The 26307-nt window shown below is 42.8% G+C and overlaps 1 protein-coding gene across 2 annotated transcripts; it reads right to left on the minus strand.

Annotated features, from left to right (window-relative positions):
• Nucleotides 1–1831: 1831 nt before the first annotated feature.
• On the minus strand, nt 1832–25348 carry AREL1 (apoptosis resistant E3 ubiquitin protein ligase 1). 2 transcript variants are annotated; one of them, XM_007459736.1, is made up of 19 exons: nt 25056–25348; nt 21093–21153; nt 20016–20242; nt 18849–19086; nt 15229–15398; nt 14802–14982; nt 14355–14602; nt 12238–12315; nt 11323–11464; nt 11070–11191; nt 9688–9763; nt 9050–9159; nt 7327–7506; nt 7028–7153; nt 5183–5312; nt 5037–5095; nt 2946–3035; nt 2343–2518; nt 1832–2233 (listed from the first exon to the last, which is right to left on the minus strand). In XM_007459736.1, exons 2-19 carry the CDS (start codon nt 21106–21108, stop codon nt 2131–2133), a joined length of 2472 nt encoding a protein of 823 aa, XP_007459798.1. In that variant the 5' UTR covers nt 21109–21153; nt 25056–25348; the 3' UTR covers nt 1832–2130. The 2 variants fall into 2 exon arrangements, with proteins under 2 accessions (XP_007459798.1, XP_007459797.1); XM_007459735.1 differs by lacking the exon at nt 25056–25348 and having other exon boundaries at nt 2204–2518; nt 21093–21108.
• Nucleotides 25349–26307: the final 959 nt, after the last annotated feature.

Consider the following 26307-nt stretch of genomic DNA (forward strand, 5'->3'; position numbering starts at 1 on the left):
GTTCTAGAAACATGCCGACATCTTCCTTGGTGTTCACTTGGTGCCTGGTCTCCTTTGAAGAGACTAAAGGCCAGGAGGTTAGCTGGCTCCCCAAGCATCTGGGTCACAAGGGCATAAATAAAACAACTGGCCAAAATAAGAAACGTGAATAGAAAACTGCTCAAGAAGTAACAGACACTCTTCCTTCTCTCCGACATGGTGTACCTCTCCCCACACTGGCTAGTTCCAAAGCAGGATTAGAAAAAAAGGTCAAAGGAAAGGCCTAAAGAGCAAAGATACTTTTGAATAGTTAGGAGAGAGAGGGTAAACCGGAAGAACAGAAAACCACAACAGTACCAAAGGGTTTTGTTAAACAAAGACCTTGGGGCTAAGGACCACTGCAGGACGCAGCTGGGCTGCAATGGTACCCAGGATGCTCTGAAAAGTGCTATGACTAGAGCTTAAAAGGACAGATCTAACCAAGAAAATCAACTTGAGCTCCAGCATGAGTCTCTGGAGAGGAGAATGCAGAATCCAGAAGAGAAACAACAGCCAAAGACAGCAGAACCAACCCATGTGCCCCCCAGCTGGAAACCCTCTCTGGGCCCGAGGGGCAGCATCATGTTTCCCGGGGGATGATGAAACTTGCCTGTACATATCCCATAGGAAAACACCGGGGCAGGCAGCAGCACCTTGTCCTGGTCCCTGAGGACAGCAGTGACTGTGTGGCATGGAGGACCCTGGGGTACAGAGGCCCTGATGCTTGATCCTAGACCCCAAGGATGAGTGAGGTCAGCACCCATGCCAAGAAGGACAAATGACAACTGCGAAGGAGTGAGGTCAGGCAGGAATTGTAGCAGCTCAGGAAGGCTTGTTCCTCACGATCTCTAGGAACAGGAGGGCTCAGGCGTGCTTCCAGGAGGCCAAGGCACTGCTGCAAGTCCCGCCTCATCTCTGGACTCTTTGTACTTGCTGGTTTTGGCAATAAAGATGGCTTGTAAATATTCTCAGAGTTGAATGCCCCATTGGGAATGGTAGCTTGCAGCAAAGCCTTCTTAGAAACAGAAATTTGGGAATTCAATGAGATTTTGAGCCTTGAAAACGTCTTCATTCAAATCGTAATGAAAAAGGTGGTTGTCATCTTCCAAGAAACAGCTGCAGGTTCTCTTCAATCATCATGTAACAGTGAACCTAATTTATCTTCCTCCCTCCTTAGCTGCCCTTGCTGTTAACTGATGGAGTGACAGGAAGTAACTGGGACAGCTAGGTGTTTATTTATCATCTGATGTATCTCCTCTATGTGTGTGCCCTGTGTCCTGACCCTAAGGACCTGTGAGGAGCAATTAAATTACTGATTCCTTTTCCCTTGCCTTAGTGCTGCCAGGGAACACCAAGCAAAGAGAGAACCAGGGATCGGTGGCATGCTATCGTACTGTCCCAATCTCTTGCTCCAAAAGTTTCTTCAATAGAAATCTAAAGAACCCCCAGCTCTTAGCAGACTCTGCATAAGCTGGAGGTGAGTGGCCGAGCCCAGCCACACCTCAGTGTAAAGAACAAACTCAGGGACAAGCATCAGTAGTCTTTAAGCCAGCCACGTGCCTAGACATGCCCCATAACCCTAAAGGAGAATCACATTCAGCACTGGAGGCAACAGCCCAGCTATCTTTCACATTCTTAGGTCTGTCTATCTCACAGGCTTATACTCAAGAAAAAGCTTATTAGGGAGTTCTTCTTTGTGGATTAATGATCATTTCCAGAAACGCTTACAAGGAAAGCTCCTTTTCCAGTTCTGACACCACAGAAAAGATCCTTTTGTGCTATCAGTCACCATGAGAGGTAGTCCAGTGCCACTTCGGCTACTGAGAGCTTTCTAAGAACCAAGTGCAAGCATAGCAGCATGGCCCTCCTCTCGTGACTGAGTGAGTTGCTCAGATTATGTACCTGCCAAAGTGGCTTGGGGTGGGGGGGAGATGGGAAAGGAGGGGGCGAGGGAAGGACAAGGCTTGTAGGTGACTGAATACTCCAGACACGGAGAGCACGCAGCAGCTTCTGGCTGATGGTTTTGTGTATGTTAGGGTCAGTGGTTGTGTCTGTTATGTGCACCCGGATGCTCCAGAAAGCACGGGAGCCAAGTGGATGGCAAGAGAGTGGTCAGAGCATGCCAAAGCCCTCGCAGCCCTCACTGATGGCCAGCTGCAGCATCCTGTGCACCTCTTCATATGAGTCATACGTAGGGAGGCACAGCTGGTTGAAACTGGAAGGCCAAGGGGAGAGAAGTGATTAACTCACACCACCAGAAACACTGGCAAGGGCTGGAAAAATAATCCCCCGTGACAGCACGCACCAGGCAGTCAGATACCCACCACGTGTGTGCAGTTGGTAGCGTGCTATGGGTCGGAGTGGCAATAATCTGGAATGAGGGACAGAGGGCGGCAAAGCCTCCAGGTGGTAGCTGAGACGAGCCTGTTGTGAACTGAAGCAGCCGAGCCAACTCCTCCTGCGTCAAACTGGAAACCACGGTCCAAAACCACCTCATGACCTGGCAGGGAGAGCACAAGGCTGGGGTCACACCTATGTGCAGCTTAGGATTTGACCCCTGGGGGAAGGAACAGGATATCCTGAAGTGGGGGCGGGCCCCAGTTACTGCATGCAGGTAGGAACGGCTAGAGTCGACAACCTCTTTAAAAGGAATTGATATTGTTACACGGTCAGGAGGGCAGTCGCTGATTACTTGGTTCTATTTCTCTGCCTTTCCAATGTACTGCCTCTGTGGCAGCAGCATGACAGCCCTTAGGGACCAGGGCTCCCGTCTGCCTGGATGACCACCTGCCTTTCCCACATATATCACTTTCCCACATATATCCCAGTTGATATGTCTGCTTCTCCGACTACTCGACTTTTTCCTTCTGAAACTTTTTCCTTACAAGACAGCACAAATTCGACTAAAAGAAATTTGGCCCACTTACCTTTTCTCTGAAATGCCATGAGCCACCAACGACCACCGCATGGGCTTTGAAGTCAGACACACTGATGTCCCCAGTCCCACACATCAGCAGCTGGAGAATAGTCAGGTGTTACTAGGATAGTCAGAGGGGCAAAGTCCCACCATAAGGTCAAAATATGTTAACAAGCAAAATGTGGAATACAGAAAACACCAAGAAAGAGACATAAGGTGAGGTCATAATGCCAGAATGCTTTAGGAAAATCAATTATAATAGGCCAATGGTTCCTAACCAGTGTGGTAAAAATCACACAGCTTAAAAAAAAAAAAAAAAAAAAAAAAAAAAGACAGATGCCTATGGCCTTACCCCAGACCTACTGAATCAGAATCTCTAGGGACAGGTAAAAAAAAAAAAAAAAAAAAGATAGACAGACAGATGCCTATGGCCTTACCCCAGACCTACTGAATCAGAATCTCTAGGGACAGGTTACAAGCTTGTGTATTTTGAAAAAGTTTCCCAAGGGCTTCTGATGCGCACCCCTAATTAAGAACTGCTGCTATATATTATTTTGAATTGAAACAGAGGACAGAAAGGGAACCAAGTATTTACTGGCTGTCCACTCTGCATGTGGCCTGGGAATACCAGGGGAAAAAAAAAGGCCCTTCCCCTTTCATGAAGACCCCCAGCCGCATATATGAATTTGTTAGATGGCCTTTCCTTTTTCCCAGGATCCATCCTTCTTTTCTGGATTGAACTTCTACTACCGTCCCTTCAGCCCTGCGTCTACTTGGTCAGATAAATGAAAAAGAATGCCAAAAAATGAGAACATTAATGACATCAGAACCCTAAACATCTTGTTGATGTTCTAATTTGGTTCAAGATCCAGCAAGTTACTTAGCAGACTCTAAGTACTCATCCAATAGCTATAAAGAATGAAACAACCTAATCAAAGAAAAGAAAAGCCCAAATTAAGCCTGAGAAGCTTGGCTCCTTCAAAAAGAACTTGCTAAGCTAATGAGTAACTAAGAGCAGGATGGGGAACAACCGTTAAGAGACTGTGTCCTCCCTCCTATGCACTTTATGAATTGTTACAAATGCTTTGCTTCAGGATAAAACAAATTACACCAGAAGCTGTTCCTCAGCCCAGAAAATGACAGCAAGAGGTGACAGGTCTGTCAGAAACTTCAGGCTGAGAGATGGACAGTTCATTATTCAGATTTCATATCTAAAGGTACAAAACATGTTGAAAATTGCATGAGACTTTGATTCTTGTTTCGAAGCCAATTCAATTAATAAGAATAAAAACTGTGCAAGACTACCTGGAACTACTTTTTGTTTCCCCATTTTTAAAAGAAGAACTTCCTCCCTACAGGAAATAGTTTACAGAAACATGCCCCTCATAAAGGCTATGGGAAGTTAAAGCTAAAGCTAGTAACCTGCATTGTGTGTATCATCTGTGAGCAGCAGGTAAAAGCAAACTGGTTTTATTTTTTTGTCTATACCTGAAGTTCATGGAACTTCAATTTTGCTAATTATAGCAAGGTATTTACCATCTTATAGCCACATTTTGGGTGTTACAGGATCTAAAATAAGAATATATTAACTATATAGTGTTGTAACACAAAGCTGTGAAATGCATCACATCTTTTGGTTTGTTTCCTTCACTAGAATGTAGCTCTATGAGGACAGGGACTTGGTCTTATTCATTCCTAGCTCCCCAGTTCTTCAAAAGCACATGGCATATAGAAGACACTCAATAAACAGTCTGAACAAATAAATTCTATTATTCCCTTAAATCAACTTTAAAGGTCATAGGATTTACAAAGACTGTATAGGATACCAACATTCTTTACTACTTGACCCGTATCAATAATATTTGATGAATAAATGTTAATTATTACTATTCATAATTAGTAATTTGCTGATTCCTAATTTTCACATTCAAATTTTTTAAAACCTGGAGAAAGGGTCCATGCATGGAAGAGTGACAAAAGTAAAGCCAACACTTAAAGGGCTTTCCTACTGCATCTCATAACAGAAGGTACAGTAATCCAGTTCCTATGGGCATAATAAAAAGCAAGCCAAGAATAGGGGGTGTCAATTGTAAGCACTTACCTCAAGCTCATTCTCATCAAAAATAGCCAAAAGGTTCTCAGGGACCAACTCATTCAGGCCTGAAACAAAGTAGCCAAATTAAAGCCATATCCACACCATGGATACAAGTATTTTCACCTCAAAGCCAAGAGTAGACAGGATCCCACCTTTTAGGAAATGTTCCACTTCCTCTTTCACTTGACTGGCCAGCCGATACTGGGCCAGCAAATTTAAATAGAAGATTTTATTCGCGTTGGTGACTGGGGTTTGAGCTCCACCTGTCATAAGTTCTACGACCTGAAAGAAGAGGCAAAAGACAGGGAGAGGATGTGGATTGGAGTTTATAAGATGACATCTGCCCAGTATGTCCCACAAACACAGCATTACTGAACTCCACCATGGTCACAAGTTCCTACTGTGCGTTCAGGTTTTCAACACACTTGGTTTTATTTAGTTACTAAGCTTAAGGTTTCCTACCGCTATTGCTATATATTCTCTTCGCTACTGTTTCTGAAGTGGGTCTCTCAGTAAGTCTCCTCTGACCTGGTCAAACAGTGGTGATGCAACAGGAAGATATTATGGTTCCTTGTTAGCAATATTTTAACATTTCTATGATCCAAAATTGAACCATTACTGACCTCTTCTCTTAAACCCCTGAGCCAATAAATAAATAAATAAATAAAACTATATAAGTAGTGAAGAAGTCTTCTCAGGTCTTAAAAATTCTAAGATGGGCATAGATGTTCCCTACATTCTTCTATTTCCAACGTGAGTCAATGGAAAAAGCCATGGCTCGATACTTGGAGACTAGCTTGCTATAGGATTTCAGTCACTTAGATATTTGGGCTCCCGATTTTTCTATCTGCAAAGAAAAAGCTGAACTCCATGATTCTCAAATAGAATTGGCACACTCCTTCCAATAAATAACTCCTAAGGGAGCTTTGAGGAAGCCCTGAAGCACAGTTTAATGCCACAACCCCAGAAAAACCTGTGTACAATGACCATGGTTGTCTTCATAGGTGAGTAGTGAAGGGCCTCCGTTTAGTTACAAGATCAGATTTTAAGGTCCTGATGACAGCATGGTAGGGGCGGAACTCTGCTCCAGAGCAAGGATTCTCAATGGATCTAAACGTGTAAGACTTATTTTCTGTTACTGTGCACAATTCTGGATATTTTTATTTTATGTGTGTAAGCATTTCTAACTAGTAGCCTAAGTAGTAAATTACTAAGATTTAGTATTCATATTAAATCCATTTAAAGTCAGTACTCCCCTAGGCCTGTGGACACTAATTCAGTACTCCACTGACTCTCGACACCTTGCAGTGCTGGGTCAGGAAGACAGGCTCCGCCCACACACGTGCAAAGGCCATCAGCTGGGATCCCCACAATGCTCCCAAAGGTATCTGATTATCAGTTCAGTGCTATCAGTGATCACAAATTTTCAGTCATCGCTATTTTGCTTTCAATTATTTATAACTGCAACTTTAGCTTCATCGTTACCATTTGATATTATTTAACCCCAGGATGTAAACAAAACCACATTTGCATCAGAAATACTTTTGGCCATTAATTTTCTAGTAAAAAGTTTAAAAATATATACGCACAGTGCTAAAATAGGAGTCATCTACCTCCCTGCCCCTAATGTTAAGAAAGACACTGTCATCCCTTCCAAAGCTGCTTGTGCAGTGACACTTCACTATCACTTAGTTCTTTCTCTACTGGAAAGTAGGAATGGGTGGGATGGATGGGTATACGTGCCTTTGGCTCCACTTAAATAGGCCAAGACCATACAGTGTGGGATGCAGTGCCCCAAAGCTATGCTCTCCAATATGGTTGTCACTAGTCACATGTGGTTATTTAGAAATTCAGTTATTTGGTCATACCAGCCACATTCTGGGTGCTCAAAAGCACAAACAGAGAACACTTCCATCACTGCAGAAAGTTATACTAGAGAGCCCTGCTCTAGAGAAGGGTGGGAAGTGGGACCCACAGGCTTCAGTTCTCTTTCTCACCTTATCCAATTGACCTGATTTGTTATATTTCTCTTCTGCAAAGACCAGCTCCATCTCACTCATGTCATTGTTGAGGATGAAACAAACTTTAGATTTGTAGAATTCTGGGTCATCTGTTTCAAAGTACTGAGGAGACAGGAAGACACAGAACAGAACATGACTACTCTTACCCAGAAATGAAATTTGTAACTGCTTGGAACCACTTACCCATTCAACCTTAAGAATAATAAGCTGAGGGTGGAGAGATTCCAGAGTTAATGGCCAGGGACCTTAGTAGAAAATGCACACCTAAGAGTTACCTTGTAATGCATACGCAGTCCTATGATTTGGGCCAAGAAAGAACGGGTGAAGCGAGCTCGGACCAACTGCTTGTAGGCTCCTCCTAGAGAGGACTCATAGAGACACTTGCCCACCAGGCGCCCTGCAAACTCATACATCTTTAGGCGCAGATGAGCGGGGCGATTAGGGTTGGGATGCACCTGTCAAAGAGAAAGATTAAAAGGCCCTGGGCCATTTTTCTTCAAGCCTAGTTCTGTGAAGATCCTCCCTCCCCAACTCTATCCCAAGGGAGCAAAAATTTCAGTGTTAAGATCAAAGAGCCCATCCAAATGGCATTAGTTGTTTGGTAGCCACCATTGAGTAATTCAAAGTGATTGGATGGGGCTTCCCTGGTGGCACAGTGGTTGGGAATCCGCCTGCCAATGCAGGGGACATGGGTTCGAGCCCTAGTCCGGGAAGATCCCACATGCCGCGGAGCACCTAAGCCTGTGTGTCACAACTACTAAGCCTGCACTCTAGAGCCTGCGAGCCACAACTACTGAGCATGTGTGCCACAACTACTGAAGCCCGCATGCCTAGAGCCCATGCTCCACCACAAGAGAAGCCACTGCAATGAGAAGCTCGCGCACTGCAACAAAGAGGAGCCCCCACTCACCGCAACTAGAGAAAGCCCGCGCGCAGCAATGAAGACCCAGCACAGCCAAAAATAAATAAATAAATAAATTTACTTTTAAAAAAAAAAGTGATTGGAGGATAAAGGGCAAAGATGGACTTACATTAAATTGAAGAATCTTATATTTATTTCATGGTCCCTGGCTGCAAACGGAAGTTAATCACTGGATGACATAATGTCTTTTCCCTAAACCAGAACTTCTTTCAGCCAAAGTCTACTTTTCTACTCCACCTAGTCAAAGATCTCGCACAGGGGCTTCCCTGGTGGCACAGTGGTTAAGAATCCACCTGCCAATGCAGGAGACATGGTTCAAGACCTGGTCCAGGAAGATCCCACACGCTGTGAAGCAACTAAGCCCATGCACCACAACGACTGTAGAGCCTATGAGCCACAACTACTGAAGCCCGTGCTCCTAGAGCCCATGCCCTGCAACAAGAGAAGCCACCGCAATGAGAAGCCCGTGCACTGCAACGAAGAGTAGCCCCCGCTCTCCACAACTACAGAAGAGCCCATGCACAGCAACGAAGACCCAACACAGCCAAAAATAAATAAATAATATAAATAAATTTTAAAAAGAGAGAGAGATCTTGTACAGAGTTCAATTGCTTCAGGTATGTTTTTTTTTTTTTTTTTTTTTTTTTGCGGTCCGCGGGCCTCTCACTGTTGTGGCCTCTCCCGTTGCGGAGCACAGGCTCCGGACGCGCAGGCTCAGCGGCCATGGCTCACGGGCCCAGCCGCTCCACGGCATGTGGGATCTTCCCGGACCGGGGCACAAACCCGTGTCCCCTGCATCGGCAGGCGGACTCTCAACCACTGTGCCACCAGGGAAGCCCTCAGGTATGTTTTGAGAAAAGTGGCTTAATTATTAAAACACTAAGGAGTAGAATAGCCACTGTATTATAATGCTTTTAAGTTAAATATTCATCTGTCTGCATTTTCTCTTATTTTTCAGATGAAATAATGAAGGCAAAGAGGAGGGAGGCAATCTGATTAGTTCAAACTCTTATTAGTCTCTTCATTAGAACAAAATCCACATTTTCCTCCCACCCACGTGGAAGTCACAGACTCACTAATGCTTGGTTGGTGTCACTGAATCGGGTGAAGAGCTGATTGGTGGTGTCAAATAGAGCTTTGCAGATTAGCTCAAACCATTCCCGGCGAGGCCCTCCCCAGTCCAGAGCTGAAAGTATAACAAAAATAAAAAGTGACTCTGGCCTACCACCTCTTATCACTTTTGTTCATTTATTCACCATTTTATACTCTCCGATCCTTACTTCCTGCATTCCACCACCCTGGTGTCCCACATTCCATCCCACGTCAGCTATGGACTTTTATTGAAATCCCCTCTTTCTGTAGGATTAAAGGTATTCTGATCACTAAGCTAATGCCTCCTAGTGTGGGGATACAGATCAGAGAGCCTGGGAAACTGACATTTCTCTACAAAGGTTACTTTACCCTTCTGCTTCAAACTCGCCCTCCAAGTCCCTGTATGCATGTGCTTTACAAGGTCTACCACACTATTAGCCATTAAACGCCACCCTTTTTTTTCTTGACTCATGACTTCTTTTTCCCAGGGAAAAAGAAGCTGGGGCAGGGGTGGCGAGTATGTGTAGGGGGGTTGCTTTTGTTTCTGTGGATGCGGGGTAAGGAGACAAGGAGGAGTGTGAAGGAGAGTCTAAAAAGATGAATATGAAATTTCAAAACTGACCTTCTTCGTCCTGAAAAACCACTTCAAAGTTCTTGCTCCAATCTGAGATGGAGAAATTCCGAGTGGCTTTCAGAGACTGAAAAGCAGTGAAATAAAAAGAAAGGAAACTGTCAGAACACTGGCCTGTCTCTCTTGGGTGTTAAAGACAAAAACACAAGAACATTGCCATTGTCCATGTAATAACCACAAGTACCTGGAGGCAATATATTACTCATAAATAAGCTTTAATACTACCATCTTATATTTATTTTATTTATTTATTTATTTATTTTTTTTGCGGTACGCGGGCCTCTCACTGTTGTGGCCTCTCCCGTTGCGGAGCACAGGCTCTGGATGCGCAGGCTCAGCGGCCATGGCTCACGGGCCCAGCCGCTCTGCGGCAGTGGGATCTTCCCAGATCGGGGCACGAACATGCATCCCCTGCATCGGCAGGCAGACTCTCAACCACTGCGCCACCAGGGAAGCCCACCATCTTATATTTAAAATGTAAATATCTCCAGAAGAAATCTAAAATTAAAAAAATAATCTAATTCATATTTACACCATTGCCTTACTGGAAAGTTGAAACTTTTTTTTAATAATCCTCATTTTATTAATGAGAAAACTCTTAAATAAAGCAGTAACAATGGCTCAGATCAGTAAGCTGTCAGCAAGAGAACAAAGGAGTCTTGGTTTTCAGTAAAGTACAGTCTATCCGCTAGACATTTTTAGCCACAAGGCTAGGTTCAGACAGGAAGCCATGCCACAAGGAGAATGTGGCTGAGAAAAGGGGTTTCCAGCAGCATCTACCAGAGCTAAATATCACACTTTCTGGACAGGGACCAAGGCCTTCTCATTCTCAAGGAACGTAAGAACTATGCCAGTGTCTATGTAGTGGAGTCAGTCACACATTAGGCGTTCCTTTTCCATCAGGCCAGAGTGACAACAAAAATCATTTCCTTTTAATCCCACAAGAGCTCTTCTATTCCTGGGATTCAATAACAGGAACTTTCTTCTGTAACAACAACTTAACACCTGTCCTTAATGCTTTTAAGCTAAATAGTCATCTGTCTGCATCTTCTCTTATTTTACAGCTGAAATAATGAAGGCAAAGAGGAGGGAAGCAATCTGATTAGTTCAAACTAGTAAGAGTTCCATGAAATTGTTCAGGAGCTAGTTCAGTCTGATTTTAAAGCCAATGTGTCAACTAGTCTCTCCTTTCGATAACATACCTCCAACAAATCTGCCCCAAATTCAGTACAATCAAATGCATAGAACACCGTCTTTAATACGTTTAAAGAAGAGAGAGATGTGTTTCATAAAAAAGATAACCTGCAGAATATAACCAAATATCACAGAGGTTTCTAGTTGGAAACTTTTGACAGGGATGAAACTTTACGCACCGATTCCAACAAGGCATGTCTGCTGACCTTCAGGGTGACTTTGGAATGTGGTCTTTTCATATGTACCTGCCGAAGCTCTCTCTGGAAAAAGTTCACCTTGTCCTGAAAGGTCTCAGAGCCTCCTAAGGAGCAGCAAGATCCATCATGATTACAGCCTCATTATAAGACACCTGTGCAGGCCACCTCTACACCCTCAGGCACCCAGATATCTGGGATCAATGCCTACCCCATCAGAATCCCTGTCCAAACTCACCTAGGTTTTTATGGAGTGAGCGGATGAACGTGGCCGCTAGGATGTTCCTCTCCTTACAGCTGAGCTCCACAGGAGGCTGAATGCCATCATCCACCACCAGTGTGAGCAGCTTATGGACAGGGTCAGGGCCAAGGTATGAAAACTAACAAAAGGAAAACAAAAAAAAGAAAAGGAGTTAATCTATAAAGCCCTCAAATCCAGCAAAAAGCCTTCACATCCCTACCCTTCTGACCAACCAACAAAAACAAGCTAAGCCTGTTTTCCCCAAGTAAGTACCTACCAGGAGTACATCTCCTTGTTTTTCACCTCAGGGCTCTATGATTCAGATTTTATTTTAAATTACTCGAGTCACAGAGACCACCTTTGGTAAGGATCACAGGCAACACTACAGACTTTCCAACACAAAACATAAGAAGGGTAAGAGCAGGAAGGATATGTGAAATAGCAAATGAGCACCTGAATAGGTTGGGCAAACTGGCTGGAGGAAAATGATTTGCCTTTAGATTCCAAAAGCTCAGAAGAGTTTAAAAAAAAAAAAACCCACTTTTTAATTTTTTTTTAATTTTTTTAATAGATGAGACTACTGGTGCTAAAAGAGCTATCTTTGGCACGCTGGGAAGCCAAGCTCAGGTCAGAGCTTAAGACTAAGCTCTCCATTAACTTAGTCTTAGGGACAAAAAGATAACTGTTGAAGTATTCTGACTTGCTACCAATTGCTGTTTCTGTAGGCACGTGTCCTCCTAGAACCACATCCTTCACGAGGAGGTAACAACTCCTTCTTTATTTGGCAATAAATCCTGTGTGCACAATGAGAACTTCCAGAAACAACAAAAGTCCTTCAAGGAAAAAAGAAAAGGTTGAGATGTTGGAGGCTGAAGCCTGCTCTACATGAGCCGGATGTAAGGTTCAACTTACTTTTGTTCCTGGGCACACTCGGAAGGTATAAAGGCGCCAGGGAATGATTTTCAGGTAGAACTCCTTCACTGAGAATTGCTGGAGGACCAACATATAGAAAATGATAAAGAGGTTCTGTTTGAGTATAGTAATTCAAATATCAGTCCCCATCTACATTTCTCATGATAACCCTTTTCCTCTCTGAACAAAGAAGATAATTTAGGACTGAAATCAAATAGAAAACATCAACTCTATCTTAAAATAGGCAAATTTAAAGTATTACTCTCACCATGCAATTTCACACAGATATTTCATAATCTTGATACTCAAGTCTTACTACCATTTCCAAATATCTGAGATCAGGTTTTCACTTTATAAGTAGATAACATTTCACCTAGAAACAATCAAAATCTCCTTCTGCTTAGCCAGATGCGGCTCAGAGAGACTTCTTCGAAGTCAGAGGACAGGGAACACCAGTGGCCCACACCCACTGCTTTATCTCTATTTGAATGGCACCAGGGATTTGCTGGAGAAGAGGGGGTTGGGGATGGGAGGAGTCTCATACAAAAAAGTTCATAAAAATCCTTTATGTCAGAATAAAAAGAGGTCTGTTGCCATTTACAATAAAAGAAAAGACAATGTAATAACTTTTTAATCTAAAAAAAACCCCTGGGCTTCCCTGGTGGCGCAGTGGTTGAGAGTCCGCCTGCCGATGCAGGGGACACGGGTTCGTGCCCCGGTCCGGGAGGATCCCACGTGCTGCGGAGCGGCTGGGCCTGTGAGCCATGGCCGCTGGGCCTGCGCGTCCGGAGCCTGTGCTCTGCAGCAGGAGAGGCCACGACAGTGAGAGGCCCGCGTACCGCAAAAAATAAATAAATAAGTTAAAAAAAAAACAAAAAAACCTGTGGGGCTTCCCTGGTGGGGCAGTGGTTAACAATCTGCCTGCCAGCGCAGGGGACGTGGGTTCAAGCCCTGGTCCAGGAAGATCCCGCATGCTGCGGAGCAACTAAGCCCATGTGCCACAACCACTGAGCCTGTGCTATAGAGCCAGCAAGCCACAACTACTAAGCCCGCATGCCACACTACTGAAGCCTGTACGTCTAGAGCCTGTGCTCCACAACAAAGAGAGTAGCTACCGCTCGCCACAACTAGAGAAAGCCCCTGTGCGGCAACGAAGACCCAAAGCAGCCAAAAATAAATAAATAAAATAAATATTGAAAAAAAAAAATTTTAAACCCTGTTATCTGAACATGTAGTAGGTCATATTTTTTTCTTGATTTTTAAAGAACTCTTCGTTAAAGAAAATTTCAAACACATACTAAAGAAGAGAAAACAGTACAATGAAGTCATCACCAGCTTCAACAATTATCAGGTCACAGCCAGTCTTGTTTTATCTCTATCTCACCATTTCCCTCTTTGCCATTCCCCCGGGCCAAATTAAGGCTAGATTTTTAAATGATGAATAGTGCACCGCAAAGTGTTCTAAAGTAGAACAGAATTAGAACTCAGGTTTGGTTATGCAATTAAAGGAATGTAATGGGATGTTTCAAGAGTCTCATTTTTCTGAGGTCTGTATGAATAAGCAAAATACAAACACTAAAAAAGAAAACCCCTAAGACAAAGCGCCTCTTAGCTCAGGGGCCTTGGGGAGTTCACCTCCTTGTCTCTGCCAAAATTTCTCTATTCCAATCCTGTACATGGATCATGACATCTGTTGTGGTTTCACAAATCACAGAATGAAAGATCAAATTGTTCTGAAATAGTACAAGGGTCCAACAGTAATTTTTACACTAGTGAGAAATTGTTAATGGTTAAAAGTAGCTTTCTTTAAAACTCTGAGAGCCATGCCTTGAAAAATCTTCCCAGAAGCAATCAAACAGCAGAACGCCTCAGGTGCTCTAAAATCCCAAGGCACAGACTCTCTAGACATAGATGTAATCCAGCCAAACCAGACATGGGCAACAGAAGAGGAGGCACGGCCTTCTGCTCAACTTGAAGCAGCCTCCTCAGTATCCCTGAACCCCAACATGGCAATGATCTTGCTCTGATTCTCAGACTGTTGCTTTGTGGATTTTGTAACCAAATACCAATTACAAGCAGGCTCGGGGCGGGGGGGGGGCAAGAATAAGAGTTCCAACCTTTGGTGACACGTAGCAGTACACCTTCTTCGGTTTCTTCACCTTCTCAGGGGTGTGACACTCAGAGGGTGAGTCTTCATCTTCCTCCTCCAGAGCCGTGGAGGGCCGGCGCTGGGCAGAGCTTGTGTGCATGGGTGGGAGGTGCCACGGCGTGCTGGTGCAGTTGGCAGCATTATACAGATAAGCTTCAAAGTAAATGCTCACTCCTGAGGTGGATACATTGCGTTCGACAATATTCCTCTCATTCTCTGAAGTATAACAAGGAATAAGGTTTAAAGTGCAAGACAAGGGAGAAAGTTACCTATCACTAGACCTTTAGTCCACAGGGCTCTAAACCAAGTTTGGCTCAAATATCTAATATTTGTGGGGTTGGTCAGAAGAGTGCAGACGTGCAAAGAACAAGTGGCCTGAGAAGAGGACTAAATAACAGTTCTTCTCTCAACTCACCACTTAGGACAATAATGTCAAATTCGCCATTATTGATGGGCTGGTTTTGGTATGAAATGCAGGCATGGAAGCAGCCTCGAGAATGCAGGGTGAGCCGCAAGAACACCTGGCAGGTCTGCCGGTTGGATGTCACTGACTTCTCAAATGAGACACCAGTGCTCTCTTCTTCCGGAGGACCGAGCTACAGGAGGAAAACAAAGCAACACGAACCATACATAATTTTCCCTGTTTGCACAGTAATTTAGGCTCTACAAAGAATTTTCCTATCTACGACCTAATCGAAGTCTCACAGTTACTAATGAGATAGGTATTGTCAGATGAAGGAAGGCAGGCACAACAGTCAGGGAGAAGGAGACGGATGGAAGTGAACTAGAGAGGGTGAGAGTGACAGGTGGGAGCACGCAGGGCAAGATGCGAGCCTGCTTACCTCATGAATGGACAGACTGTAATTGTGCTCATCTCTCAAGGACGTGGAATTGTTGGTAGGGTTGTCATACTCATCTCGGGGCACTATTTGAAGAGTGTGTGGCTGCCCACAGGTCAACACGAGAGTAGAAAAATGGCACACAATTTTGGTCTTGGAAGGAACCACCATTCCTGGAACAAAGACAATGGAACATAATGTCAGAGAGGTGATTTTTAGGGCACAAAGATCTACTCAGTCAGTGAGTCCTAGAAAGCTGGGTGCCAGCCCAGTTCCTAGGGATAAACAATACCATTATGAGGCAGAGAAAAAGAAAGAAAACAAAGAGATTAATTCAAATGAACTTCTGGGAACTCATTTTTACAAATTCCTAACCACTGCAAGCACTAAACAAAATGACAGAAAAACTTGGAGAAAACAGAACCGAGAGTTATAGATATAGTACCAAGAACCCCCCTGGGAACATACAAGTGAAGCAGGCCTTAAAAATAAGTGAATAATTGCAAAATAAACAAACAAACTCGAAATATTTAGGTGCAAATCTAACAAAACACGTATAAGACTTGTATGTTGAAAAGTACAAAACGCTGATTAAAGAAATAAATTCAGGACTTCCCTGGTGGCGCAGTTGTTAAGAACTCGCCTGCCAATGCAGGGAATATGGGTTCAAGCCCTGGTCCAGGAAGATTCCACATGCCGTGGAGCAACTAAGTCTGTTCACCACAACTACTGAGCCCACGTGCCACAACTACTGAAGCTCGCATGCCTAGAGCCCGTGCTCCGCAACAAGAGAAGCCACCTCACTGAGAAGCCCACGCACTGCAATGAAGAGTAGCCCTCGCTCGCCACAGCTTGAGAAAGCCCACGCGCGGCAACGAAGACCCTATGCAGCCAAAAATAAATAAATAAAATTAATTAATTAAAAAAAAAAGAAATTCAGAGGCATACCATGTTTATGAATTCGAAGACTCAACATAGCAAAGATGTCAATTCTTCCCTAATGATATATAATTTTAACACAATTCTTATCAAAATCTCAGCAAGATTTTTTGGTAGATTTAGACAGTATTATTCTAAAATTTATATGGAAAGGCAAACGATCTAGAATAGCTAAAACAATTATAAAAAAGAAGAGTAAAGTGGAAAGAGCCAGTTTATTCAATTTCAAGACTTATTACATAGCTGTGTAATTAAGATTCCGGTATTGGTGGAGGGACAGACACACAGATCAATGGTATAGAACAAAGAACCCACAAACAGATCCCCACAAATATGCCCAACTGATCCCTGACAAAGGTGCAGAAGCAATATAATAGGGGAAAGCTAGCCTTTTCAACAAAAGATGCTGGAGCAAATGGACATCTATAAGAAAAAAAAATCTTGACCTAGTATACAAAACTTAACTAAAAATGGATCACGACCTTAAATATTAAATGTAAAACTAGGAAACTTTTAGGGAAAAAAACATAGGAGAATATACTTGGAATCTAGGACTACTCAAAGAGTTCTCAGATACCAAAAGCATGATCCATAAAAGAAAAACAATAAATTGACTTCATCAAAATTAAAAAGTCTTGCTCTGTGAAAGACCCTGTTAAGGGGATGAAAAGGAAAGCTAAAGCTTGAGAGAAAATATTTGCAAACCACATTTCTAACAAAGGACTTAAAGAACTCTCAAAACTCAATAGTAAAAGACAAAAAATACATTTAGAAAATGGATGAAATACATGAAAAGACATTTCATCAAAAAAGGGCACACAGAAGGCAAATCAGCATATAAAAAGATGTTCAACATTGTTAACCACTAGGGATAAAAAAATTAAAACCACCATTTATAATGGCCCAAAACTGAAAACAACCCAGATGTTCTTCAACTGGTGAATGGTTAAACAAAGTATGGTATATTCACACCAAGCAATACTACCCAGCTATAAAAAGGAACCAACTACTGGTATACTCAACCTGGATGAATCTCCAGAGAAATATGCTGAGTGAAAAAAAGGTACGTTAACCAAAAGGTTACATACTGTTATGATCCCATTTATATAATATTCTTGAAATGGCAAAATTACAGAAATGGAGAACAGATTAGTGGGCTGCCAGGAGTTAAAAAACAGGTGGGTGAGGGAGGGAAAATGGGTGTGGCTGTCAAAAGGCAACATGAAGGATCTCTGTGGTGATGGAAATGTTCTGTGTCTTGACTGTATCCATGTCAATAACCTGGCTGTGATACTGTACTTTAGTTCTGTAAGATGTCACCACTGGGAAAAGTGGGTCAAGGTACAGAGCATCTCTCTGTATTATCTGTTACAACTGTAGGAAAATCTACAATCATGTCAAAATAAATAGTTCAGTTTTAGTTTAAAAAGAAAAGTGCTGGTATACATTATAAAGATATGAACTGTTCTCCACTGGCGGCAAGGAGGCAAGGTGATGCTAATTCGTGTGGAAAGGAGTCTGTGAGTGAGTCACTGAAGCAAAGGAGGAAATACCTGGAGAGGGAGAAGGCTTGGGAGCCACCTTGTCCAGAGGCTTCCTCTGTTATAAGAGAAAGAAAACTGAGGACCTTTCATGCAAACATATGCAAATCTTCTCAAGACCCCTCTTGTAATGGTTTGACTCCCAAAGTGGACACCAACCTGGCTAGTATCTAATGACACCGTCAAAAGGAAGCCAAGGCAGGGCAAACAGGGCAGCCAGGGTCTCAGCACACTAAACGGTATGTTGCAGAACCAGGAGTCAGAGATTATACTTTTAGGCTTTAAAGCACATGAACATCTATTATCTGGCACAAAGGACACAAGGGGTTAAAAAAAGTTGAGACAGAGGCCTCAATTCTTAAGATGCTAGAAGCTTGGGCAGACACTCTTCAGTAAGAAGTAAAACACATACTGGCAGCAAGGGTAGGATTAGGGTGATTTTACTTGAAAAGGTTTCAAAAATCAGAAGACTTTACCTTTGGTCTATTCTGGCACACTTACCCCTTAAGAAATTACCCGGCTGATGACACAGCAATCCCACCCCTAGAGAAATGAAAAGATATGTGCACACAAAAACTGTACACAAATGTTCACATCAGCATTATTCATGGTAGTCAAAAGCAAAAACGACCCAAATGTCCATCAACTGATGAATGGATAAATAAAATGTGGTATATCCATATAATGTAATATTATTTAATAAAAGAAATGAGGTACTGATTCATGCTATAGCATGGACAAACCTCAAAAGCATTATGCTAAGTGCAACAAGCCAGTCACAAATGGCCACATATGTTATGATCATGCTTTTATGCAATGTAAATGGTAGAGTAGTACCCAGAGTATGCAAATCCACAGAGGCAGATCAGTGGTTACCTAGGGCTAAGGGATTTGGGGAAAATATGGAGTGACCTGGGTACAGGGTGATGGGGTGATGAAAATGCTCTAAAATTGATTGTGGTGATGGTTATACAAGTCTACAAAGTTTTAAAACCACTAAATTGTGTATTTTAAACGTATGAATTATGTATAGCATGTGAATTAAATCTCAACAAAGGCACTGTTTAAGAAAAGAAGAAGAAGAAAGGAAAAGAAAAAGGAAGGAAGGAATGGAGGGAGAGAAAGAAAGAAAAAACAACCTACCAGGCTGAAAAATCTTGTAGTAGGGACTATAGGCCACGTTTAATCCACCAAGCTTCACTGAGATTTCGTAGCGCCCAGCCCTGCGCACAGTGAAGGCCACCTTGACCACGTTGGAACGGGGCTCCTGGAGGACTTCCTGGGTCACTGGAATTTCCACTGCTAGCTCAACATGAGAGATGTGAACTCTTAGTCCTACAGGCCGATGTGCAGGAAAGGGCTGCCCGTTCTTATAGAATAACTGCAGTGGGGAGAGGAGGGACACCCACTATTGAGCAGGGGGAGAAAATCATTTCCTGTGTTACTTGAGAGAGTGTGGGGAGGGAGGAGGTGACTGGTAAATCTCTGTATCCACCCACTCCTACAGTCCTGCTCACACATGAGGGAACAAATTCTCTCAATGCTTCAAAGAAAACCATTAAGTCACAAACAAATTCTTAATGTATTCTGAGGAAAGGGGTAAAATACACCATTGAGTCCGTTTCAACTTGACACTTCTGAACCACAGATGCTGCCTACCCTATCTTACTTGCCCTTTTTTCTTATATTATCACTGCTAACCCAAACATAAAGGTAAGTCAGTGGGTGCCACTGGCACTGAGTGAACAAAAGCACTAGGCAGGGCTAGTGGGGTTCAGACTATGGAGCTAAGCACAAGGCTGCAGTGGAGAAGTCTTTGCAGGGGGCAGCAAACGTTCTGCAGAGGGCCAGAGAGTAATGCTGTTGGTTTGTGGGTCATACACTCAACTGTGGTTAACTCCTCAAACGTGAAAGCATACATAGGCAGTAGGGGAAGATGAATGGGTGTGGCTGTGCTCCAGTAAGTCTGTATTTATAGAAGCAGGAAGTGGGCCTGATTTGGCCCTTGGGCCATGGTTTGCCAACCCCTAATCTGTAACACCTACTCTTTTCAGTAATATTTTTCTCACTTTGAAAATGTAACATTAAGCTTTATACTTCTTCCAAGCTAAGCACCTATTAAACCAAAATGATAGAGAAATGTATGACTCTTCAGATGTCAACAATTCCCAAGTTCCTGGGGGGTGGGGGTGGGGAGGTGTTGGAGAACATGAATGTTTCAGGCCAGCATCACCAACAGACTGAACTGGATTCTGGAAGGCAACTGACTCAGAAACCCCAATGGGTACGGAGACAGAAACATTCCCTTACATGCACTCGGAAGGCCATGCTGTGGCCCACCTCATAGGGGTCCTTCCAATCCCAGGAGACTTTGCATGACCGGGGATCCAGGTAATTTCCCCGCACGTAGTCATATATAGTCCGGTCCCCTCGGCGTTCTCGGTCCTCATTCTGGAGGAAGCTGACTATACGTGCGGCAAGCTCGAAGAGGAACTTAATTGTGAAGAAGAATGCAACCACAGACACTGTGATGCCACCTGGGTAAAAGAGAGAACACACACACACCACCCGCCAGTTACACATTACAGCTTCTCACTGTGGAACAGGCCAGTCATCTGTCAAGCAAGAATTCCAAAGACACCCTCTACTGGGTCACTACCTCTGTGGGTGAAGAGAGGAACTTCCATACCAGGGTCCTCGGACCAAATCCCACCCATTGCCTGTTTTTGTAAATAAAATTCTACTGAAACACAGCCCCACCCACTTATTTACTGTTGTCTAGGGCTGCCTTTGCCCTAAAGCTGCAGAATTCAGTAGTTGTGACAGAGACTGTATGGCCTGGGAAGCTGAAAATATTTACTCTTTGGCCCTTTACAGAAAAAGATTACCAACCCTTGTTCTACACCATGGTCCACATACGATGCCTACCTCAACCTCCCGTCATGTACTGGGTCCTAACACAGTAAAAAGAATGTGCACTCTACTCTCTCCATTTGGAAGCCTTCCCCTTCCTTGGCCACTTGGCAAAAGCCCTCTGCAACCCCTGCCACAGTTAGGGGTTCCTTCTTCTGGGCTTCTTCAAACTCCCATGCATGCATTCATCTATTATAACTTTTCTCCCCCTTCATGTTATGAACTCCATGGAGGCAGATTTTTGCCTTATTCGACTTTGACTCAACAGGAAACAGCATCTGGCACTGGCCATAATTACTCAATAAATATTTCCCAAATGAATGAATTCCACTGCCAACTCTGTGAAGGTACATTCTGGCACGCCTGGAAATATTTCTAAATCTATTCTCAAGGAGAAAGGGGGAGGTGAGGAGGCAAAAAATGATATAAGCAACCCTAAGAAAGAAATAATAGAGAGCTCTTTCTATAACGTACCAATGACGTAAAACATCAGGTCCCTTCAATGCCAACAGACAGCCGAGGATCACAGCTGCAGCTGCAAAAGAAAACTTGTTTAGTTTTTCCTCTAACTCTTCCTTACAGCTGTCTCAGAGAGAGACAAAGCAGAGCATGTGGCTTGAGCCTACCATCTCCAGCCTTACTATCCCTGCTCTCTCTCTAGCTTGACAGGTGCCCTACAACATTTCAGAGAAAGAGAGACCATCATTCCCCCCTCCTAAAGACTTCCAATCTATCGACCACCCTAGGAATACCATAAACAGCCACTTCTAATTACAAAATGTAATAGCATGGCTTTCATCTTCTTGGATCCAGAGCCCCAAGACACTTTACCTCCCCCACGCAAAGTGGTACTAATTAACACAGGCAAGGAAGATAATGGAGTCACTTTCCCCTTATGTTTGCCTTCTGGAAGTAATTCATCTAAGTAGAAATAGTTATATAAAATGTTTAAAAGGATTATTATCATCATGTTGGCATTATGTAATTAAAATGAACTCTGGGTCACCCCAATAATAAGCAATGGGCATGTAAGAGAAACCATTTTCTTTTGCTGTTACCAATCAGACAAACTAACAGGCCCTGTGGAAGATGAGCTCAGCAGAGAGGCCAAGGAGAGGAAGGAAGCAAAGGAGGAGACGGTACTTCTCATCCTAAGTGATGCCTGCCAAAGTCAGAACAATTCAAATAGGGGCCAGGGTCTGAGGGGAAACTTACACTGTTATTAGACTTATCTCCAGAATAAGACTTCAATCTTATTACTCATTTGAACCACCCATGGTACTGCCAAGGAAAAATGCAATGCACACTGACATTCCTATCTTATCACTGAGTTTTGACCTTAGCATAGACTGTACATGCTCTCCAATCCACAAGGCACTAAATTCATTCTTTCTTTTTAAGTCAATATATATTAAGGTTATCAATGTTATCTCAACCCAGCACCTTTTATCAGCACTAATATATAACTTAGAGACAAGACAGCTGAAAATTTCTATGCTCAGATTTGGGAGGCACCAAAACAACTTTTTTTTTTTTTTTCCAACCAAGTGTGCTTTTATGTCTGATTATGCTGGGAAAATTTAAGAGAAAGAGTGACCAAAAATGGCCATTAGATCCTTTGATAACAATATATCCAATGGAATCCATAGGGAGTAGGTAATTTGAGGAATGACCATGTCAAGTTTCATAGAAATCCCTATTTAGACTGGTGTCCAAAGTCCTACCAGAAAAGAAATCCACACAGGGAACATTAGCGCTGTCAATACACATGAATTAAGTTGCTCTCCAGAGGACAATATACTAACTCAATACTTGAGATCACAACTAGTGAGCCTCCTTCCCAAACAAGAATCTCATCTCCTGGGACCTTATGCTGAAAAGCTGCTATCATCTCTCAAAAAGCAACTCTCTGTGCCTTACAGGATATACTAGGTGACTTGGTGGAACCAAAACCAGCAGTTTAATTGTCTTAAATACTCCCTCAGTTGGACGTCATTCAATCTGATCCTGGACGTGAACATTTAGCCCTCAGTAAAGTTACAGCACTCAGTAGAAAATGAAGTATATGTAGGTGATGTTACAGACTTATGGTCTTACGTCTCTTACTCCTTAGAGGAATAGAGCAAAATGCTAAATTTATGGCACACATCATGAGGGCTGGGAAAATTCCTATGTACTGTCTCTGACAACCACAACAACCTTTTCTGTGAGAGGCAGCTGACAAGCAGTAAGTCAGAGCCTGGAGACCAGTTCCAGGGCTGCAAGTGTGTGACCTGTCTAAGCATCAGAATTCTCATTGCCGTAAAAAGAGATGAAGTTTAATAATTTCTATGACACCATCTCCTTTAGTGTGATAGGACTTCAATATAACTCTCCATAGCCATCAAGACTCTCAAATCAAACAGTAGAGCAAAGAGAATAATATAGAGGATGAGGGCATGACTAGACTAGAGCTAGACTACCTGGGTTCAAATCCGTTCTCTGCCACTCACAGGGTAACCATGGACAACTTATTTAATCTCTATAATCTGCCAGTTACCCTATCCATCAAATGGGGCTAATATCTGTGTGTACCTCACTGGGGTGTTGTGAGGATGAAAAGAGTTAACACATGTAAACAGCCTAGAATGGTGCCTGGCACACAGTGAGTTCTCAGTTTTAATTATTATTATAATTATTATCAATAGTAGTAGCAGCATCACTACTCCTTTGTTTCAGAGCCAGTAAGAAACTGAGGGAACCTCTCTATTGGTCCACACTTCATTCAATGAGAAATGCATCAGAACTACAAAAGGCAAGGCTTCTCTTACCATACTTAAAATCTCTGCCTATGTGGGAGTTCTTTAAACTTTTCTAATTTTATGTCTGAAAATTTTTATAATGAAGAGTTAAAAAATTAATACTAAAATAACTCATCCAACAAATACTGAGGACCTACTTAATATGCCAGATACTGGGGGAACGGTGTGGAACAGCCATAGTCTTGGTCCTCGTGGCTGATAATAATGAACTTGACCTTGTTAAGTCCTTGTCCATTTTTTCCCCATTCACTTGTCACTCAACCAAATCGTCACCACTGATCTAGATCACCTAGACCTTTTCCAAAAGGTCAATTCTACATTTCTACTCCAATTCCCTTTATTATTTAAAACTCATCATACCAATTATTACATTTTTCCAAACTCTCCTCTGTTCTCTGTGAAGCCTCCTTGTGATCAGGGAGTTAGCTCTGTCAATTCATCACTCATTGATGTGATCTTTATAAACTGTCCCACTTCTCTATAATACCTCTCAAAAAACTCCCCAACAATACTTACCCACCTCTCAATTTTACCCATGGTCACATTCTAAACTTGCCTTCCTTCTGCATTTTCCTCCTTTCTGGATGCTGTCACAAAGCTTCCATGCCTTTGTCTTTGAGTACAGGGTTTCCTTTTAGGGTGACCCCTCAAATCACTTTTATTCCAGATTCACCTCTTCTGTAGGCATTTTCTGTCCTCTTACTGTACCTGTCATGCCCTCTCTGTCCTGTCTCTGCTCCCACCCCACCTCACAGTAGTAAACCCATAACTTACAACCCCCTTATTGAGCCACTTACCACAGGCCAAATAATGTACTAGGTGTTTTACATGTTAGCCCAAGTAATTGTCACCAATACGACTTGGTAAATAAGCACTATTATTCTTATTTTAGAGACTTGAAAAAAAAACCCCTAGGCTTAGAAAAGTTGACTTGCTGAACATCTCCCAGTAGGTTAAGTGACTCGAGCCTGTCTAACTCTGAAGCCAAGTGTTCTTAACCTCATATAACAGTGAATCATGAAAAAGAGTGGAGTCATAGGGATAGTGAAGTATTTGGGAAGAGAAAAGATTTAAGAAACCGGTAAAAGAAAGTGTGAAAAGCATTACCCAATCTTACTGAGGATAAAATTAGAAAGACAAATGCTTACGGCCCCTTTTAAAATCTTTTGAAATAAAAATAAAGCGTTACAAAGGAAAATGGAATGCAGTACCAATTATCTAATGCAGAAATATCACTTGCTTACTAAAAGATCCTGGGCAAGTTGCTCAATACTACAGAACTTTGGCTCACATTACCTACAAAAAAGGGAAAGGGGAAATGTCTCAAGGGAATGTTAGAAAGTTGATTGACATACATATTCTAAAACTCTCTGCCTTTTTTTTTTAGTAAAAGATTTATAATTACAATATCAAATAAATTTTAGCCCTAACATTGAAGAATGGTTGTGAAAAAGTCTATTCCCAGAAATGGAGAATTGATTTCTTCATACTCAAATTTGCTCTGCTGGGAGCAGTCAATTCCAACTGAGCTGTGCACGTCAATGCTATCCCCTGCCGAGAGGGCTTAGAAACTGGTCACTGAGTCCATGTTCTACATCCCAATAATAAGTAAATCTTAACTAGTCTGTCACCTTACCTTTAAACGAGGGCCCATGTTCTGAGAACCAAGGGGAGCACACCTATCCACCAAAGCAGGTAACTTCTGGTCACTTTCACCTTGTCTTCCAACTTCCACATGAAAGAAAACAGCTGCAAGGTCAAGAGAAAGTGTCTGTCCATCAGACCTTCAGCGAGGGTGTGTCACAGAAGCAGAGGGTCAATGTTTCTGGAATGAACTGCATGAATTCCACAGTGGAGAAATATAATCCCAAAATATAACATCCCTGGACTTCTCTCTAGTGCAGGGTGCAATTGGCTGCCAAAGGGTGCATCTGTTCTGCTGTCTCAGGATCCTACGCTACAAAGAAAAAAAGAGTCAGTGGAATAGATTTTTATCTCTCAAAGAGAACCCCCAGAAAACAACAAAGAGGAGGTATAGAATAGACAATGGAAACACTGTGGCACTAAAAATAACCAAGGGCAGGTAATCTCTGACCAAGTTTTCCCAATTAAAAGTCCGCAAGAAAAGCCAAGTGGCGATCTCACGGGCTTAGCTGTGTCACTCCCCAGAAGAGAGCTCCAGCACTTCAGTGGATTCCAACCCTTCAGTAGATGCAGAGTAGAGCACAGATTTAGAGTGAACCTCGTCACAACCACACACCCAGTTTCACTTTAATGGGGCTGGGAACAAGGTGAAGAGAAATGAAAGGAGAGCACAGGCAGGGCTTGGCTGCAGAGGGCCTTGAATGCCCTGATAAGGAATCAAGGTAATACTCAGCTGGAAAGAGGAAACCACCAAAGAGCTTTAAAACCCAATCAATCAGCCTATGCAGTCTGCTCCCTTTGTGCCCATGTATACATTTCCAAGACAGGGTTAAACAATACTGACTTTATCTTTAAAACAGTAAAATTTGCTACTGTGAGTAAGGGGAAAATTTTTGTGAACATTCAAGATAAAGTCACTGAGTAACAAAGTTCAGTAAAGTCAGTCTGTAACTCAAAGATATTCATGAACTAAATGTAGCAGAAAGGGGTTTCTGGCAAGAACAGCCACCATAGAACACATGAGAAGAAACTACTGATCAGTAAATGAAAAGAGACAGTCCCTTTCCACATGGCAGGAACTGTTCTCAGTGCTTCATGTGTATTAACTCACAACCCTAAGACACAGATACAATTATCCCTATTCTACAGATGAGGAAACTGAGGCATTTTCTCAAGGTACTTTCTCAAGATTACGCACAGTACATGGTAGAGTTGAGTCAAACCCAGACAACCTGGACTCAGAC

This window comes from Lipotes vexillifer, unplaced genomic scaffold (assembly GCF_000442215.2).
Source record: "Lipotes vexillifer unplaced genomic scaffold, Lipotes_vexillifer_v1.1 scaffold39, whole genome shotgun sequence".
Classification (NCBI taxonomy): domain Eukaryota; kingdom Metazoa; phylum Chordata; class Mammalia; order Artiodactyla; family Lipotidae; genus Lipotes; species Lipotes vexillifer.